This window comes from Phaseolus vulgaris, chromosome 6, assembly GCF_051622355.1.
Source record: "Phaseolus vulgaris cultivar YP4 chromosome 6, ASM5162235v1, whole genome shotgun sequence".
Taxonomy (NCBI): domain Eukaryota; kingdom Viridiplantae; phylum Streptophyta; class Magnoliopsida; order Fabales; family Fabaceae; genus Phaseolus; species Phaseolus vulgaris.
The window spans coordinates 22,677,134-22,697,846 of record NC_143503.1 but is presented as its reverse complement, the minus strand read 5'-3'; the positions used below and the strand labels follow the sequence as shown (position 1 = coordinate 22,697,846).

At 39.2% G+C, this 20,713-nt stretch overlaps 2 protein-coding genes across 5 annotated transcripts; both read left to right on the top strand.

Moving 5' to 3' along the window:
* The first annotated feature begins 311 nt into the window (after nt 1-311).
* On the top strand, nt 312-6,911 carry LOC137831336 (cytochrome P450 71D11). Of its 4 annotated transcripts, none has more exons than XM_090303690.1 (2): nt 312-1,285; nt 4,509-6,911. In XM_090303690.1, the coding sequence occupies exons 1-2, from the start codon at nt 380-382 to the stop codon at nt 4,539-4,541; spliced, it is 939 nt and encodes a 312-aa protein (XP_090159816.1). In that variant the 5' UTR covers nt 312-379; the 3' UTR covers nt 4,542-6,911. The 4 variants fall into 4 exon arrangements, with proteins under 4 accessions (XP_090159816.1, XP_090159815.1, XP_068495077.1 ...); XM_090303689.1 differs by having other exon boundaries at nt 4,506-5,500; XM_068638976.2 differs by lacking the exon at nt 4,509-6,911 and adding an exon at nt 3,020-3,321 and having other exon boundaries at nt 313-1,285.
* Nucleotides 6,912-12,642: 5,731 nt separating this feature from the next.
* LOC137831335 (cytochrome P450 71D11) lies at nt 12,643-14,858 on the top strand. Its single transcript, XM_068638971.2, has 2 exons — nt 12,643-13,636; nt 14,076-14,858. The coding sequence occupies exons 1-2, from the start codon at nt 12,734-12,736 to the stop codon at nt 14,697-14,699; spliced, it is 1,527 nt and encodes a 508-aa protein (XP_068495072.1). The 5' UTR covers nt 12,643-12,733; the 3' UTR covers nt 14,700-14,858.
* Nucleotides 14,859-20,713: the final 5,855 nt, after the last annotated feature.

The window sequence follows — 20,713 nt, the reverse complement described above, 5'->3', positions numbered from 1 at the left end:
TATAAAAATCACATAACTTCAACCATAAAAAGTTTGGCAGTATCATATTAAAGACAAAGAAAAATAAGTACCTAAGAAATAATATTTCAACCAGAGATTATCTCATGCATTAAAAGTCAATTAAATTAAATGATTCCAATTAATTATTCATGAAAAAGGACTTTTCAGTTCAAAGCTAATGACTTCATTCAACTAAACAAACCAACTCCATTTGTACCAAACTAAGGTTCACTGCTTTCTTTGTAAAATTTAAAATCCCAACATAGGAGAAACCAAGATGCTCACAAGGTACCAACAAACGTAGTTAAGAATGCTGAGTAATGTGTATATATAAACAGACACTAGTAGCATCACACTCACATTAGAAATCTGCTTTTCCATGGCTCAACTACTACTCTACTTTTCAGCTCTTATTATCTTCTTTATCTTCTTAGCCCTTATAGTACAAAAAATTGGAAACAAACCCAGGAAAAGAGATGAAACAACTTCTAAAATACCTCATGGCCCTACAAAGCTACCTATTATAGGAAATATACACAATCTGCTATCCTCTCAGCCACATAGAAAACTAAGAGACCTGGCCTTAAAATATGGACCCTTGATGCATCTTCAACTTGGAGAGGTTTCTACTATTGTCATTTCATCCCCTGAGTGTGCTAAGGAAGTCATGAAAACCCATGATATTAACTTTGCCACGCGGCCTAAAATCTTAGCTAGTGAAATCATATCTTACAATTCCACAGGTATAGTTTTTGCTCCTTATGGAAATTATTGGAGGCAGCTAAGAAAAATTTGCACACTGGAGCTTTTAAGCCTAAAACGTGTCAAATCTTTCCAACCAATTAGAGAAGAGGAGCTCTCCAATCTTGTCAAATGGATAGATTCGGAGAAAGGATCCCCCATCAATCTCACTCAAGCTGTACTTTCATCGATTTATTCAATTGCTTCGAGGTCTGCCTTTGGCAAGAAATACAAAGACCAACAAAACTTCATAGCAGAGGTTAAAAAATTGATAAAACTTGTAGGAGGTTTTGACATTGGAGATTTGTTTCCTTCTGCTACTTGGCTGCAACATGTCACTGGTATCAGGCCCAAGCTTGAGAGGTTGCATCAACAGGTCGATCAAATAATGGAAGGCATCATCAATGAGCATAAAGAGGCAAGGTCAGAGGCCAAAGATTACGAAAGGGAAACAGAAGATCTTGTGGATGTTCTCATGCAATATGAGGATGGTAGCAACCAGGATTTTACTTTAACTAGGAACAACATCAAGGCTATAATTCTGGTATGGATCATAACCTCTTGCAAATACATTTTATGAACATAACCTTTCTCATACTTGCTACGAAAGTGGAATTAGTTAATAAGGATGAGTTTGATTTCTATTTTCAGAAACTGGTTTTAGTTTTAAAAATATGAAGAAACTAGAAGTTTCTGGTTTATGTTTCTAAAACACTTTTTTCGGAAGAAATTTTCAAAACTTAACACACTCTGGGGGAGAAACTGATAATTGAATAGCATCTTTGGAAAACAATTTTTAAAACCGAAAAAGAGAGTATGAAATAAAAATGCTCCTAAATATCTAAACACTTTTTCCCCTCTATATTGCATGATAAGTGAAGAATTGGACATGAGTGAAGAGTTTGGAATCACAGTTAGAAGAAAGCATGATCTGTTCTTGGTTCCTTTTCCTTATCTTCCTCTGCCTGTCCCATAAATCTGTCCCATGGATTTCAGACTGAGAAATTGAAACCCTTGGTGATGTTGAGATCGTGCACTCTTATGCTATCATAGCAGTTTTCATGATCAGGTGTTCCTAGAGTCAATAAAGCATGATCTTCTATTCTGTTATTTAAGTGTGTTTAGACATGAATTATACAAGTCTCTGCTGTTAGTTTTATCCCACAATTAAAACTAGCAATTGATAACATGAATTTTCCTTTTTGAGAGATAGCGTGCCATAGAAACATAAACTCCAAAAAAAACATAATAAATGAGAAACTTTTCTATGACATAATGGGGCCCTATCACTTGACCTATAACCATAATAATGGGCCCTATGACTTGATTCAATCATAAGACTTAATCTCACTTTATGACACATGGATTCATATTCCACATTGGATGATCCACTCTGAACATCAAAAGTTACTTTGGGAAGTGATTAGACAATTGCATTGGTTCAATCATAATTTTCTCAAGAATTATGGTCATATGCTAATAAAAAGAGATATATATTAACAATCTAATATTGGTGATGTTGAGTAGGTATCAGACAGTCCCAAGTCTGGCCTATGAATATCCTATTCCATGGCGCTATCCAGATGTCCCAAGTTTGGCCTATAAATATCCTATTCCATGGCGCTATCCAGATTATCACCTACTTGGTAACTTCCTTACCGCCACCCGATTCTTGCCTTTCATATGTATCAAACTGTAACTTCCAAAATACAAAGACTCATATATTAACATTAACTCAATGTAATGAATTTTATGAATTTTTCTCAACTGACATATTCTTTGGCACTTTCAAGAATAACATAACATGATGACTACTAAGATATGTCATATTTTTTCTTGCCAATAATCTATACCCACCATTCACACAAATACAAAGAGTATAAAATAATAAGAAAGCATATAGATAAATTTCTTTTATCCAAACTCATTAAATAAAAATAATAATTACTTTTATTTTAATTTTATTATTACTTCACATACTTCTTTGAATTATGAAAAACTATGTTTTTAAATAATATAAAAATAAAATAAAAAATAAAACAAGAATTTTAAATAATTAGATATGGATCAATATGTATATATATAAGAAAATAAAATAATAAAATTGATAATTGCCATTATTTAGTAAAATTTCATGTAAAAAAGTTAGATATTTATTGATTTTAATTGTTGATTAAACTATGATTCAACCCTAATTTGAAAAATTAGAATTTAATAATATATTTTGGAGTTTTGAGATTAATAAATTTATTTATTCTCAATTTTGTGTTATTTTCAGGAATTTAAGGAGAGATGAAACAAATAGATATATTATGAATAAAAATGTTACTTAACCCAAGTCTAATTAGGTTAAATAAGGGTATAAGGCAGAGAGGAAGGAAGAAGGTGTTGAGGATAAATAGTATTCTTTGTGAAAATTTTGTAAGTTCAATTCACCCCCTCTTGAACTTAGACTTTAATAATCTCAACAGAAGGGAGGAACTCCTAGAGGCAGGAATGACTAATTCCTCTTCTTTGGGATTGAATGTAATAATTTCAAACTCCTATGTTTTGAGGAAATATTTATCTGTAACATTATGCTCTTTTTTATTTTCATTTTACGCTTAAAGCTTGAATTTTTATTATTGATTTAAATCTTTGGAATTGAGTGAGAAGTATCTTTGATGATCTGACTTAAATAAAAATACTTGACTTAGTATACTTGTCAAATTAGCCCAACAAGTTTTTGGCGCCCTTGTTGGACAACCATTTTTGTTTAAGATTTTAAAGTTTAACTCACCAAGTATTGAGATTTTTTTTAAAAAAAATAGTTATTTTTTTTAATTTTAAATATGTATTTATTTTTATTTCATTTCTAAAAATTAGTTTTTTTCTTTATTTTAATTTTTTTCATTTATTTTTAAAAATTAGTTTTTTTCTTTATTTTTAATTTAAAAAAAATAGTTTTTTTTCTTTATTTTTAATTTTTTGTTTTTCTTTTTATTTTAAAAAATTATTTTTTTATTTTCTTTTATTTAAAAGCATAGTTATTTTTTTCTTTATTTTAATTTTTTTCTTTTTCTTTTATTTTTAAAAATTATTTTTTTATTCTTTATTTTAAATTTTTTTATTTTATTTTTTAAAAATATTTATATTTTCTTTATTTTAAATTTGTTTTTTTTTGTTAGTTTTTTATTTTAATTTTTTTTCGTTAGTTTTTTTTGTTTTTGTTTTTATGTTAGTTTTTTTCTTTTATTTTTAAAAATTAATTATATTTTCTGTATTTTAAATTATTATTGTTGTGTTAATCCTTGCATGAGCTAGTTTATGATATATGATATTAAGAGGACAAGTTTCTAGAGATCAACTATAGTTGGATTTAGAAATTTGGATTTAGAAACCCTAAACCCTAAATTAAGAAAAGAAAAGAATAGCAAAGATAAGCTATTGAAGAATTTTCAACCCTTCTACTAATCACATTGAACCAATTCAAGAAGAAAGCAACATTGTTGAAGAAAGACAATTGTCACCCAGAAGAACACTTGGTGATTATGCTATGCAATAGCGACTACAACAATTTTCCAACATTGCAATACCTCGTGCTACTAAGACATTGGCGATGAAACCAACATTCCTTAGTTTGATAAGTACTCTCATCAATTTACTGACATGGACCATGAGAATTCATATACATATCTATCTACAATTTATGAGCTGTTTGGAAAAATGGGGTTCTAATAAGATGATATTGAATATGTTCATTTGCATTTTTCCTTTTTCATCAGCAGGTAAAGCTGAAGAATGAAAGTCTCACCAATTGAAAAGATGTAGAGAAGTTTTCACACAGTATTTTCAACATTTGCAAGTTCACCAAGTATTCTAACCTCTGCAGGTACACTAAGTATTTCAACCTCTATAGGTACACCAAGCATTTTAACCTCTCCAGGTACACCAAGTATTCTAACCTCTCTAGGTACACGGTCCTAATCTCCCCTTGAGATCAAGACCTCTCAATGTAATGAGAAAACCTTTCGTTTAGAGAGAATAATGAAAGCTCATAGGGTATATTTCACAATATGAAGGATTTATAATGATTAGGCACACAACCCAAATTCTCACAAGTTGCTCTCTTCTAGCAAATAAGAAATTTTATGCACAATTCAAAACACAATTACACAACTTTTTGTACACTAAATCTCGCATTTGATCTTCTTTGTATCTAGGTCATAAACACATGGCAATATGCATGTCATAGGGTTATGACATGTTTCCTCAGCCACCTAAGTCACCCAATATATGTCAGGTTTACATTTTGTCCACACAGTTTAGGTCATCACACATTTCTAGTGAATATGACAAGTTATAAACATGTGACAACGTGCATGTGATAGAATGATAACACGTGTCTTGAGCCACTCAAACCACCCAATGCATGTTCGGATTACATCCCATCCAACATAGTCTATGTCAACACACGTTTATGATGGATATGACAAGTTAAAAACATGGGATGCTACATTGTATAGGTTCCCAAATGGTGTTACTCTTAGCCACACAAAGATGCTTATTGAGAGTGAACTATTGTGTATTCATGTTACAAATGTTTTTTTTTTATCATAGGTCACTGCTACCTTCTAGAGAAACTTACTAATGTATTTTTATTGCAAGTGATGAAGATGTGCAAAACATGATTGGGTGCAAAACATGTAATGGAGTATCGTGCACTAACAATGAAGGAGTCTAATTGATTGGTGATTAATTATAATTGTTATTGTAATTCTTATGTTTGTACCACGTCTATTGTTGTTTTGAACTTTGTTGTTACAAGTGTTTCTTTACATGTTTTAGTCTTCTTTGGAATTATATGGTAAAAATTATCATCTTGGTCATGATGGAAGAAAAGTTCAAAAAGTTGAACTTGTTTTAATCTTTATTATTATAGTTTTTTCTTTCCATGTTGTAATTTTTTTTATAATAATTAAAAATTCTCATCTTTGTGATGAAGAAAAGTTAGCCTTCTTTATCATTTTTTTTAACTTCAAATTCTTCAAAATAAATATTACAATTTTTAGTTTCACATACAATTTTTATTTTTCCACATTTCTATATGTAGAAAACCTTCTTAGACATGACATAAAACACTTTATTCCCTTAATCAAAATTAATTAATTCATTTATCAACTCCAAATTTTATCCAGTTATATTTTATAATTTTCAATATTTCCTAAATAACATTTTGTATATATAAACAAAGACGTACTCATATTATTAGTTTACATATAAAATAAATCTACATAATTACTTGTTTACTATTGTACCGGTATGGCCGAGAGGCCGAGACCTGAGAAGACTTGGCCGAGAGGCTGAGACCTTAGAAGACTTGGCCGAGAGGCCGAGACCTGAGAAGACTTGGCCGAGAGGCCGAGACCTTAGAAGACTTGGCCGAGAGGCCGAGGGGCCGAGACCTTAGAAGGCTTGGCCGAGAGGCCGAGACCTTGGATGGCTTGGCCGAGATGGCCGAGGGGCCGAGACCTTAGAAGACTTGCTCGAGGGGCCGAGACCTTAGAAGACTTGGCCGAGACGACCGAGACCACTGAAACATGGCCGATGGCCGACCCATGCCATGATGATTTGGTCGATGGCCGACCCCTATTACAGTTAACGCTCAAACCAAGATCAGTGAAGTTAATCTATCATTAAGAATTAGGTAATGCAAACCTAAGAGGTGTCCACCTCGATAAATGGGCCCAACAAGGTAGGCCCACTAGAATAATATAAATAGTACGCATCCCAAGGAGTAAGGTATGTCATTTATCACTCTGAGAGCTGACCACCCGCTTTACTGACTTGAGCGTCGGAGTGCCTTCGCAGGTACCCCCACCATCCGGTGTTCAGCCGAGACCGAGGGCCGAAGGAGAAGCAGGAGGACGAAGAGAACCTCAGTTCACTACCCAGTCACCTGACCGACCGAAGGAAGGAGAAGAAGACTTCAACAGTTCTCTAGGTCCCATCTCCCTAGCAGGAACAATTGGCGCCCACCGTGGGGCCGAGGGAAACTAGCTGAAGGAAAAAAGTAGATGGTTTCAACAAGAAGCATGGAAAGAATGACTGAAGCCGACCAAACAATGCTGCTGCTGTCTCTCCAGAGGGAGATGGCCGAGATGCGAAGAAAGGCCGAGGAGGCCGCTCAGAAAAATGAACAAGAGCTGCAAGTTCTCCGCAGGGAGAACGAAGATATGAGAAAGAAGCTGGGGGAGGGCGGACCCTCTGTCATACCGACGAACGTGGTCGGCAAGTCCTACACCTCTCCCCCCAACCCGGATGTGGCCGAGGGGACGAGAGGCCGACCCCCTCCCCGCGAGACTGAGATGGGCGACGAGTCGTGCCTAATCAGGTCCACCCGGACGACCCCGACGACCGACCCGAACCGCCGACATCCCTTTACAAACAACATCATCGAAGTCCCACTTCCTGAGAAGTGGAAGTGTTTCAACCGAGACCGATACGACAGGTCGACCGACCCGGACGAGCATATGGACGCCTACACAACCCATATGAGTCTCTACACCTCGGACGACGCCGTCTTGTGCCGAGTGTTCCCCACATCCTTGAAGGGTGCAGCCCTTAGTTGGTTCACCAAGCTCTCACCCAACTCCATCGACAGCTTTGCCATGCTCGTCACAAAGTTTGAAACGCAGTTCGCGACCAGCCGGCCGCACCATCTAACCTCCATCGCTCTGGTAGGCATTCGCCAGGAGAAGGGAGAGTCGCTGAGAACCTTCGTGGATAGGTTCAGTAAAGTGGCGATGAGCATCCGAAATCTGAGTCCGGACGTCGCCATGCACCACATGCTGACGGCCCTGCGTCCGGGCCCTTTGCCGACAACCTGTGCATGCAGCCGGCCGACAGCCTGGACGAGCTAAGAAAGAGAGCTGCTAAGTACATGCAGCTAGAAGAGCTGAGAGAATTCCGTAACCAGGCCCGTGCCGAGGCCGGTGGAGAGAAAAACAAGGAAGAGAAGAATCGTCAGGGGCGGCCGGGTCAAAGGAACGACCGATCCGGTTCTCAAGGTATACACCCCTGGCGACCAAGCGGGGGAGGATCTTGGACGAGGCCCTCAACGCCGAGTTGATCCCTCCCCCAAGGAAGGTGGCCAGCCGAAATAATACCGACCGGAGGAAGCAATGTCGGTACCACCAAAACACCGGACACTCAACCGACGAGTGTCAGGCCCTTAAGGATAAGATCGAGGAACTTATCCAGGCTGGGCATCTCCACCGTTTCGTCAGGAATGGCCGAGACCCTCCGGGCCGGGCGGATCCACCCAGGCGGACAAAATGGCCGAGATAACAGAGGCGACCGACAACCTGCGAGGGCCGACCCCCCTCAAAGGGACGATCCCCCCAGGGAGGCCGAGATATGAGAGGTAATCGAGAAGTTATCAACACTATAGCCGGCGGCTTCGCCGGGGGAGGAAGCACAAACAACGCTCGGAAGAAACACCTCTGGGCGGTACACCAGGTCAACGCAGTGGCATTCCGGCCGAGGATGCCACCCATCACCTTCACGGACGAAGACTTCAAGGGCGTAGACTACCGCCAGGAGGACGAGGCCGATGGTCCAGTTGCTCCGAAAGGGCAAAAAATTTGTCTGGGACGACCAATGTGGGGAAATCTTCAAACAATTCAAGGAGTTCCTCACATCCCCGGCCGTCATCCAGAAGCCGAGGCCCGACAACCCAATCCTGGTATATCTAGCAACCTCGGAAGAAGCAGTCAGCGCTGCCCTAGTGCCGGAAGCCGAGGGCGAGGAGCGACCCGTATACTATGTTAGCCGAACCCTCCACTCGGCCGAGACCCGATATCAGATGATTGAGAAGGAGGCTCTCGCACTCGTCCTCACGGCAAGGCGGATGCGCCCCTATTTCCAAAATCACTCCATAACTGTAAGAACCGACTACCCTATTTTTAAAATTTTATCTAAACCGGACCTTGCAGGGAGGATGATAGGATGGTCGGTCGAACTCTCCAAGTTCGACATACGCTATGAGCCGAGGAGCGCCATCAAGTCTCAATGCTTGGCCGACTTCTCGGCCGCCCGACTGCCCGCTTGCTCGATTATCATCGCAAGTGCCGGCCTGACGAACGCCCGCTTGACCGATTAACATCGCAAGTGCCGGCCTGCCGAACGCCCTCTTGCTCGATTAACATCGCAAGTGCCGGCCGCCCAACTGCCCGCTTGCTCGATTAACATCGCAAGTGCCGGCCTGCCGAATGCCCACTTGCTCGATTAACATCGCAAGTGCCGGCCTGCCGAATGCCCGCTTGCTCGATTAACATCGCAAGTGCCGACCTAGCAAACGCCCGCTTGTTCGATTCCAACATTCGCAAGTGTCGGCCGCCCAACTGCCCGCTTGCTCGATTAACATCGCAAGTGCCGGCCGATCTCCAACCAAACTTGCTCGATGACATCGCAAGTATTGGCCGAACGCCCGCTTTCTCGATTAAACATCGCAAGTGCCGGCCGCCCACTGCCCGCTTGCTCGATTAAACATCGCAAGTGCCGGCCGATCGCCAACCAAACTTGCTCGATGACATCGCAAGTATTGCCCGACTGCCCGCTTGCTCGATTAACATCGCAAGTGCCGGCCTGCCGATGCCCGCTTGCTCGATTAACATCGCAAGTGCCGGCCTGCCGAATGCGCACTTGCTCGATTAACATCGCAAGTGCCGGCCTAGCAAACGCCCGCTTGTTCGATTCCAACATTCGCAAATATTGACCGATCGCCCATATTTTATTTGCTCGAATTACACGTTCACAATTAAAATGGCCGATCGCCCACACTTTACTCGCTCGAGTTTAGCATTCGCAAATATTGACCGATCGCCCATATTTTATTTGCTCGAATTACATGTTCACAATTAAAATGGCTGATCGCCCACACTTTACTCGCTCGAGTTTAGCGCTCGCAAATATTGGCCGATCGCCCACATTTTATTTGCTCGAGTTACACGTTCACAATTAAAATGGCTGATCGCCCACATTTTATTTGCTCGAGTTACACGTTCGCAAATATTGGCCGATCGGCCACATTTTACTCGCTCGAGTTTAACGCTCGCAAATATTGGCCGATCGCCCACATTTTACTCGCTCGAGTTTAACGCTCGCAAATATCGGCCGATCGCCCATATTTTATTTGCTCGAGTTACACGTCCACAATCAAAATGGCCGACCGCCCGCTACACTTGCTCGATTAACATCGCAAGTAATAGCTGGCCACCTATCCTTAGTTGTTCGATTAAAGATCACAATTAAATGGCCGATCGCCCGTTCTTGTTCGATTAAAATCACAATTAAAAAGCCGACCGCCCAAATCCAACTTATTTGATCACACCTAGGGTCACGTCACACCTCGAGAAATGGAATAGCCGCATGATCAAGGGAAACCGACCGACACCCATCATTAAAGACTCATCGGACATATGTAACACATCTGCCCTTGAGCCTGGGGGGCAAGTGTACCGGTATGGCCGAGAGGCCGAGACCTGAGAAGACTTGGCCGAGAGGCCGAGACCTTAGAAGACTTGGCCGAGAGGCCGAGGGGCCGAGACCTTAGAAGGCTTGGCCGAGAGGCCGAGACCTTGGATGGCTTGGCCGAGATGGCCGAGGGGCCGAGACCTTAGAAGACTTGCCCGAGGGGCCGAGACCTTAGAAGACTTGGCCGAGACGACCGAGACCACTGAAACATGGCCGATGGCCGACCCATGCCATGATGATTTGGCCGATGGCCGACCCCTATTATAGTTAACGCTCAAACCAAGATCAGTGAAGTTAATCTATCATTAAGAATTAGGTAATGCAAACCTAAGAGGTGTCCACCTCGATAAATGGGCCCAACAAGGTAGGCCCACTAGAATAATATAAATAGTACGCATCCCAAGGAGTAAGGTATGTCATTTATCACTCTGAGAGCTGACCACCCGCTTTACTGACTTGAGCGTCGGAGTGCCTTCGCAGGTACCCCCCACCATCCGGTGTTCAGCCGAGACCGAGGGCCGAAGGAGAAGCAGGAGGACAAAGAGAACCTCAGTTCACTACCCAGTCACCTGACCGACCGAAGGAAGGAGAAGAAGACTTCAACAGTTCTCTAGGTCTCATCTCCCTAGCAGGAACAACTATCTTTCTCTAAAGTAATATATTACATACACTTATTTTTTTAAATTAATATATATTTTTTAACTCAACCAATGCAATTATATAACATACATACATTCCATTACATTTTCGATTCTTTAAAAAATTTGCTTATTTATATTTCATTAAAATATATATTTCTAAATATTTATTTATCTCACGTTTTACTTCTCTAAATAATTAAATTCTATACACTTACTAAATATATAATAATAATAATTATTATTAATTAATTTTAATATTTTCTTTAAATAAAATTATTTTCAATTAATTATTATTATATTTTCCACACAAAAAATTCCTCTTTTCATATTATTTAATAAATCAAAACGTAAAAAAAATAATAAAAATCCAGCTCAAAATTCGATTCTCTAAAATCTAAATTCTGAATGATTTTCGAGTGGCAGCTCAGATAATCCAAGGTTGTCTATAGGGGTGGCAAAGCGGGCCAACCCACCCCGCATAGGCCCGCCCCGCTTAGGCCCGTCCCGCATACAAAATGTGGGTTGGTTTTCATGACCCACCCCGCATGCGGGTTGGCCCGCTTTTTTTTTTAACCGTAGAAGAAAAAACAATTGAGTGTTGCAGAAACATCTAAAAGAAAAAAAAAAGATTTCAAAATTAATGATTTATTATATTCTTTTTAGAAGTTTATTGTCTAATCCTGAGAGGTTGGAAATCAATGTTCATGAAACCAAGCTTAGAACCAACGCAACAAAGGATTCAGGATATAAAATTTATGTATATGTCTATACCAGTTACTTAATAGAGAAAGTTTTTTTTTAACGAGATTGATTCCCGTGTTTCATGCACTCACAAAATATAAAATTAACTTTATGTCTTGTTAAATCATTGTCTCAATATAAAGGGATGATCACTTAAAAGGAACCTTCAAATTTTGTAAGAAATAGTTTAATCACACTAGATTTAATTAGAACCCTTAGTGTTGTAATGTAATGAACCACTATAAAATAAATTTTAAGAATTGATGAATAGAGAAAGTTATATTCTAACAAGTCAAGTCAATTATTTTTTTTTAATTTTTTTTTTGCGGGCTAGCGGGCCAGCCCGCCTCGCCCCGCTATTGGCCCGCGTGGGCCGCGAGTTATGCGGGACGGACTAATGCGGGTTAGCGGGTTGAAAACATCAACCCACCCCGCGTTTTTACCGCGGGACGGCCCACATGGCCCGCCAACTTTGCCACCCCTACTTGTCTAGAAACTAAATTCTGATTTGTATGCAAAAGTGTGCCACTGCTAAATATTGGATGTATTGTACCGTACGGGGAAATAAAAACACAAACAGTGCTAAGACAAAATCTCTTTTCTTTCACTCTTGTATTATAGAAATCATTTGATTGCGATATCAATGATTGTCAAAACTCTTATAGAGTTCACATGATTACCTAAATTTTCGTGTCACTTGTATTATTACCTAAACTCTTATGTCACTCAGGTGATTCTCTGAACTCTCGTGCCATTCACAGTATTATAGGTAAACTCTTATGGCACTCACATGACTATCTAAATTAACGTGCCAACTCAACTAGTTCAAATATCTGCATGCAAAACCATAATGGGGAAATAAAAGCACAAAGAGTGATATGTAAAACCACCAAGTTGCACTTATGTCTGTTAGTCTAACTATTCATGAAAAGGACTCATACACAAAAATCTCAATATAGGAGAAACCAAGATGATCACAAGGTACCAAAAAACGATGTTAAGAAATGCTGAGTAATGTGTATAATATATAAACGTATAGTATATAAACAGACACTAGCAGCATCACACTCACATTAGAAATCTGCTTCTTTTCCATGGCTCAACTTGTCCTCTACTTTTCAGCTCTTATCTTCTTTATCTTCTTAGCCCTTATAGTACAAAAAATTGGAAACAAACCCAGAAAAACATATGAAACAACTTCTAAAATACCTCATGGGCCTACAAAGCTACCTATTATAGGAAATATACACAATCTGCTATCCTCTCAGCCACATAGAAAACTAAGAGACCTGGCCTTAAAATATGGACCCTTGATGCATCTTCAACTTGGAGAGATTTCTACTATTGTCATTTCATCCCCTGAGTGTGCTAAGGAAGTCATGAAAACCCATGATATTAACTTTGCCACGCGGCCTAAAATCCTAGCTAGTGAAATCATATCTTACAATTCCACAGATATAGCTTTTGCTCCTTATGGAAATTATTGGAGGCAGCTAAGAAAAATTTGCACACTGGAGCTTTTAAGCCTAAAACGTGTCAACTCATTCCAACCAATTAGAGAAGAGGAGCTCTCCAATCTTGTCAAATGGATAGATTCAAAGAAAGGATCTCCCATCAATCTCACTCAAGCTGTACTTTCATCAATTTATTCAATTGCTTCGAGGTCTGCCTTTGGCAAGAAATACAAAGACCAACAAAACTTCATAGCAGCGGTTAAAAATTTGATAAAACTTATAGGAGGTTTTGACATTGGAGATTTGTTTCCTTCTGCTACTTGGCTGCAACATGTTACTGGCATCAGGCCCAAGCTTGAGAGGTTGCATCAACTAGCCGATCAAATAATGGAAGGCATCATCAATGAGCATAAAGAGGCAAGGTCAGAGGCCAAGGATTACGAAAGGGAAGCAGAAGATCTTGTGGATGTTCTCATGCAATATGATGATGGTAACAACCAGGATTTTGCTTTAACTAGGAACAACGTCAAGGCTATAATTCTGGTATGGATCATAACCTCTTGCAAATACATTTTATGATCATAACCTTTCTCATACTTGCTATGAAAGTGGAATTAGTTAATAAGGATGAGTTTGATTTCTATTTTCAGAAACTGGTTTTAGTTTTAAAAATATGAAGAAACTAGAAATTTCTGGTTTATGTTTCTAAAACACTTTTTTCGGAAGAAATTTTCAAAACTTAACACACTCTGGGGGAGAAACTGATAATTGAATAGCATCTTTGGAAAACAATTTTTAAAACCGAAAAAGAGAGTAGGAAACAAAAATGCTCCTAAATATCTAAACACTTTTCCCCCTCTATATCTTATTTTCCACTCGAAAGATCTTTGATGTAGTAAAACATTTGCCTAATAACTCTAGAAGCATGCAGTCTGTTTATTTCTTTACTTTTAACCTTTTTGATTGATAAACTATTTTTAAGGACATTTTTGCTGCTGGAGGTGAGACATCAGCAACAACCATAGATTGGGCGATGGCTGAAATAATAAAGGATTCAAGAATAATGAGAAAAGCACAAGCTGAGGTTAGAGAGGTATTCAACATGAAAGGAAGGGTTGATGAAAATTACATCAACGAACTCAAATATTTGAAACTAGTTGTGAAAGAGACCTTGAGATTCCACCCTCCACTTCCTCTTTTGCTTCCAAGAGAATGTGGTAAAACATGTGAGATACATGGCTATAACATACCAGCCAAAAGCAAGGTCATAGTCAATGCTTGGGCAATTGGAAGAGATTCAAACTATTGGACTGAACCTGAGAGGTTTTATCCCGAGAGATTCATCGACAGCACTGTTGACTACAAAGGGAATAACTTTGAGTTCATTCCTTTTGGAGCTGGAAGAAGGATATGCCCTGGAAGCACATTTTCATCCAGAGTTGTCGAAGTGACCCTTGCAATGTTGTTATATCACTTTGATTGGAAGCTTCCAAGTGGAATGATAAGTGAAGAATTGGACATGAGTGAAGAGTTTGGAATCACAGTTAGAAGAAAGCATGATCTGTTCTTGGTTCCTTTTCCTTATCTTCCTCTGCCTGTCCCATGAATTTCAGACTGAGAACTTGAAACCTTTGGTGATGTTGAGGTCGTGCACTCTTATGCTATCATAGCAGTTTTAATCTTTGAATAACTTGAGAAAAAAGTCCGTCACTTTGTGTGTAGTGGATGATTTAAGTTTTTATATTATTTTTCATGATTAGTAGGAGTTCCTAAAGTCAAGAAGCAAGATCTTTTATTCTGTTATTTAAGTGTGTTTAAACATGAATTGCAATATAAAAAAATACGATCTTTTTTGGCAAATTCTCCCTGCACCTCAATGGGTGCTCCTGCAGCTCCATTATTCATCTATGTGATATTCCAATTTTGCCTCTATTTAAATTGTTTAAAAACTTTACTTTTCTCTTAACCTCACACTGCAACTTTTTATTTGATATTGTTGTGAACCGGAGCACCCCTTATATCTTCACAGCCGCGACACCTCTTCCATTTTTGTCCAAGAGCTTTCATTTTTCCAGTCAATTTGATGGAGGGCGAGGTTTGAAGCAGGTTGAAGGAAGCACTACAGGTTGAAGGAACCATCGTCCTCTAACATCATTCTTCCACCGTTGTGCTCTGGCCACACCAAACGACGCTGCCACACTGCAGAGCGGGCCGCACCACTGTCAAACGAGCGTCGCCGCATAGACCCAACCACCGTGAAACCCTAAATTGAAGATTTGGGGGTTTTAGGGTTTCCTACTATAGGTTCGGACTTGTTAGCCTTTTAACATGGCGGAGGGCTCTGCGGGTTTCCTCATTCCATGGACTTGTTTGATCGATCGAAAAGTCTGTCCTGATAATAAAGTATATTCCATGTCCGGTCAAAGGAAGACTTTTGCTCAGGCTTTGGGAAATACATGTGATATTCCTTTGTCCCAACTACCTACCCCTTGTATTAAGGGTGACATGATTGCTGTCCAGATTGATGAGGCAGATTACTTGGCTGGTCTTGAGGATTGCAAAACCCATCTCCATGGTCGGGTTATTCTATCTAAGGGGGATAAACCTCTCACACACCTGGATTCAACTAAAAAGTTGCAGCCGGTGTGGAAAGCTCTTGGACCATGGAAAGCAATTCCTCTTGGAAAGGGTTTCTATGAGTTTGAGTTTGCTTCTATAGAAGACATGAGATGGACCCTCGGAATGGGTTCCCTCAAGTTATCTCCTGGTTTATTGAGATTGTTTGCCTGGACAAAAGACTTTGTCCCAGCTACCATGAAGAATACCAAAACTCAAACATGGGTTAGAATCTACCATTTGCCTTTGGAGTATTGGAAACCAAATACAATATATTCCATCGTTAGAGGCCTTGGTACTCCTTTGTCTTTGGATGAGCATACTATGAGAAAGAATAGGGGTATGTTTGCTAGAGTGTTGGTGGATATTGATCTTCTGTCCCCTCTCTCCGATCAACTTTTGGTTGAACGTCCAGACTTTGCTTTTGTAGCTGGTGTGGAATATGAATGGCTCCCTCCTTTTTGCTCTCATTGTAAGATGATTGGGCACGAGCTTGCTCAGTGTCGGGCGATCCATGACCAGGGTCGTGTTCTTGGGCCTCAACATAAACCTTCTCAGAAGGCATCTTCTGATGAACGGGACCAAGGGAGGACCGTGATTCCTAAACAACGTAAAGAATATAGGAAAAAAGATCCGGAGACAAAACTCGTGGAAGGCCTCATTGATAAGTTGAAAGTTGATGAAACAGGTGGAGGGGAGGATGTTTTTGCAGATATGCCTCCTCTGGAGGATGCTTCAGATCATGATAGGTCCTCACCCAAGCAGGGGTTGTCCACTCCCACTTTGGACTCACTTGCTGTTATGCAAGCAAAGGACTCAGAGTCAAATTCAACAACTTTTATTGATGATCATCATGTGGAGGTATCTGTTCCTGTGATTGTACCATCTCCGTTGCGTACTACCTCTCCTCAGAGGGTTAAATCACATGCGGATACTAATGCTCCAGTTCCTAATGTGGAGGTCTCTGCTATTGTGACTGTACCATCTCAGTCGCCTCATCCCTCCCCTCGAAAGGCTAAATATCTTGGGGATGTTAAAGCAATATCGTTGGTCCTTCAAAATCACTTTTCTTCTCTTGATGGTTTGGAAACTACAGATGTGGGAGTTGATTCTCATATTGGAGCATCAACTATTCCGCCTACCATTGTTGGAATTAATTCTGATCATATTGAAAATCAGGTTGTTTCAAAATTTTGGACTGACTCTAATGACATGGAGGAGGATGACAGTGATAATGGGGAGGAAGCAGTTCGCACTAAAAGAAAACCAAGGAGACCACCTAAGGGGACTGGTAAATCCAGGAAAACTGCTAAGGCAGTTCTCTCTACAACGTCGCAATGAAGGTCTCTTCTTTTTTTTGGAATGTAAGAGGATTGGGGAACCACAAAACTGTGGAGATGTTGCTTAGTTTACTTAACCTACATAAACCTCTCATGGTTTTTCTTGCTGAACCCATGATGTCGTACACTAATGCTTTCGACGTCCTTTTCAAATCTGTTAATATGCATTTGGTGGCTACGTCTCCTATTGTTAATAAAGTTGCTAAGCTTTGGTGTTTGTCGGTTCCTAATCTTGTCCAAAATTTCTTGGTTAATGATCAATTTATCTCTGTAACTTGTCGTCTGCAGGATAAGAGTTTTAGCTTTGCAGGTGTTTATGGTGCTAACACATACTTGTCTAGATGATTTTTATGGAGGGATCTTAGTTTCTTCACAGGGCCTTGGTGTATTCTGGGAGATTTTAATGCTGTGCTCTCGGCGGATGACTGTAAAGGGGGGGTGTCTCCTAATCAGGTTTCTTGTAATGAATTCATGGACTGGATTAATACTAATGATCTTTCTTGTATGCCTTTTACTGGATCTTGTTATACTTGGTGTAACGGAAGGAAAGGGTTGCATAGAATTCACAGAAGACTGGATAGGGCTTTATGTAATGGAGTGTGTCTGGATGAATGGGAATCTTGTTCTTATCAGGTTCTTGTTAAAAATTGTTCTGATCATTCCCCTATTCTTGCTAGTCTTGCTAGTAATTCTTTGCGGAAGGTTAGCACTTTTTGTTTCTTTTCGATGTGGCTTCAAGACACTTCGTGTCTAAAGCTTATTCATGATTCTTGGGCTAATCAGGTTGTTGGTTGTCCTATGTTTATCTTGCAACATAAGTTAAAAAGGTTGAAACTTGAGCTCCGAGACTGGAATAAAAATTCTTTTGGTAATGTTCATAATGGAGTTCTTCTTAAGCAGGACATCCTTCTTGGTATTCAAAAAAGCTTAGAGACTGCTAGTTTGTTTGATAGTGATGGACTTCTCTGTCAAGAAAAGATTGCTAAGGAGGAGCTTGATCATGCTCTTCACTGTCAATATTTGTTTTGGAAAGAAAGGGCTAGGATGTTATGGTTCAAGGATGGAGATCGAAATACTGCTTTTTTCCATGCGGTGGTCAAAAGGAGATATAATTCTAGTGGGATTCATCGTCTACGGATTGATAATGAGGTTACGGAGGATCCTAAAATCATTGAGGATCATATTTTGGACTTTTATAAAAATCTTTATGCTGAGTCTATTTCTAATGTTCTGGATATTGATAATATGGAAGATTTTATTGGCACTTATATTCCTGCGTTGGTTTCCTCCGAGGAGAATATGATGTTGATTAAGTGTCCAGATTTCTCTGAAATTAAAAATGCTGTTTTTAATCTTAACGGTAATAGTGCTCCTGGTCCTGATGGTTTTGGTGGTGTTTTCTATCATTCTTGCTGGGAAATTATTGGGACAGATGTTTGCAATGCTGTTCAACAGTTTTTTAAACAAAACTGGGTTCTCTCTGGAATGAATAGTAATGTGGTATCTCTTATTCCAAAGGTTCAGGGTGCTGATTCCATTAAAGATTACAGGCCAATTGCTGTTGCTAATTTCAAGTTTAAGATTATTTCCAAGATACTGGCGGATAGGCTTGCACTTGTGGCTGCTAGAATCATTTCTCCTAATCAATATGGATTTGTGCAGGGTAGACAGATTCAGGATTGCATTGGTATTGCTTTTGAAGTTATTAACCTTCTTTCTAAAAAGGTTAGAGGAGGTAATGTGGCTTACAAAGTTGATATTCATAAAGCTTTTGACACTCTAAGTTGGAAGTTCTTATTATTAGTTTTAAAACGCTTTGGTTTTCACCCCTCATTTGTCGGTTGGATTAGTACAATTCTCCGTTCAGCTATGCTTTCTATAAGAATAAGTGGTAGTTTGGTGGGTTTTTTTCCTTGCAGTCGAGGGGTAAGACAAGGTGATCCATTGTCTCCTTTACTTTTCTGTCTTGCAGAGGAAGTTCTTAGTAGAGGTCTCTCTAAGCTTGTGAATGATAAGAAGATTTTAAATATGGCCAGTCCGCACGGTTATCTCACTCCCTCTCATATTTTGTATGCTGATGACATATTTATTTTTTGTAGGGGGGATATTAAGTCTCTTAGAAATTTGAGTTCTTTTCTTAAAACATATGGTGATTTTTCTGGTCAATATATAAATAACTCTAAAAGTAGTTTCTTCACCATGGATAATTCTCCAAGATTTGTCAAAAAAATTCAAAATATTCTTTCTTGTAGTCATGGTTGTTTGCCTTTCCATTATTTAGGAGTGCCTATCTTTGTTGGTGCTCCAAAGTGTCGGTTTCTTCAACCTTTGGCTGATAAAGTTAAATTGAAGCTCGCATCTTGGAAAGGTAAATCTCTTAGCATGATGGGTCGAATTCAGCTGGTCAATACAGTGATTACTGGATCTCTAGCTTATAGTTTTAATATGTATAAGTGGCCTGTTTCACTTATTAAGCAAGTTGAGCAGTGGTGTCGGAATTTTATTTGGACTGGTGATATTCTGAAAAAAGGTATTGCTACCGTTAATTGGGGGAAAATTTGTTCACCTCTTGAGGATGGAGGCTTGAATATCATTAATCTTCATCATGAAAATAATGCATATCTTCTTAAGCTTGCTTGGAACTTTGCTTATAGCGAAAAACCTTGGTCTTTACTCTTGAAAGCCAGGGTTCTTAAATCAAAATATGAATTTCGAACGGTTTATAGATCTTCCTCTCTTTGGCCTGGAATTAAGCAATTTTATTCTACCATACTTGACTATACTTATTGGACTGTTGGTACAGGTTCTTTTATTAATTTCGGGAATGATAAATGGTGCTCTACTACTTCTTTAGCAAATATTGCAGGGTTATCTGATGGTGTTAGCATTCCGGATACAGTCTCTCAATTTTGGACAGGTTGTGATTGGAATATTCCCTTCTCTTTACAGCAGATGCCTCTTTTTTTTAATCATATCATGATTAGAGAGGAACAGGATATTCCTAATTGGATTCTAAATGAGTCTGGTCGTTTCACTCTTAAATCGGCTAGGACTTTTTTCTTGGAACCAGAGTTCCAGGTGGTTGGGGTAAATTCATTTGGTCTGCATCTATTCCGCCTTCCAAAACTCTAGTACTCTGGAAAATTTTTCATGGGCGACTTCCTACAGATCAACATATTCAGAATAAGGGTTTGCATATATGTTCTATGTGTTCGCTTTGTGAAAAGCAAGAGGAATCTATTCAACATCTATTTTTTGAATGTTCTAACGCATTGCATATTTGGAGTTGGGTACGACAAATTTTTCTTACTTCTCATTTCTCTAATAAGGATGATATACTTTCTTTTATTAAGAGTGATGGTAGTCCTCTGGTTAAATTGATTAAGCTTGCGGTGATAACCTTTTCTATATGGATGATATGACGTATGAGGAATTATGCTAGATTTCAGGATAAGATTGAGGTTTCTAAGGCTATTTCGATAATTAAAGATTTAACTTGTCTAGTGGGAAATTCGTCTAAAGCTTCAATGAAGAATGATATGTTGGACTTCAACGTGATTAAGTTTTTCGGTATTAAGACTCGTAGCGGTAAAGTTCTTCGTCCTCTTCCTATTAGATGGGAATTTCCTTCACCAGGCTGGGTCAAAATTAATACTGATGGGGC

Coding starts and splice junctions, on each gene's coding strand:
- LOC137831336 (XM_090303689.1), top strand. CDS start 380: ATGGCTCAACTACTACTCTACTTTTCAGCTCTTATTATCTTCTTTATC. Junction 1,286..4,505: donor ACATCAAGGCTATAATTCTG/GTATGGATCATA, acceptor CTTTTTCATCAG/CAGGTAAAGCTGAAGAATGA.
- LOC137831335 (XM_068638971.2), top strand. CDS start 12,734: ATGGCTCAACTTGTCCTCTACTTTTCAGCTCTTATCTTCTTTATCTTC. Junction 13,637..14,075: donor ACGTCAAGGCTATAATTCTG/GTATGGATCATA, acceptor ACTATTTTTAAG/GACATTTTTGCTGCTGGAGG.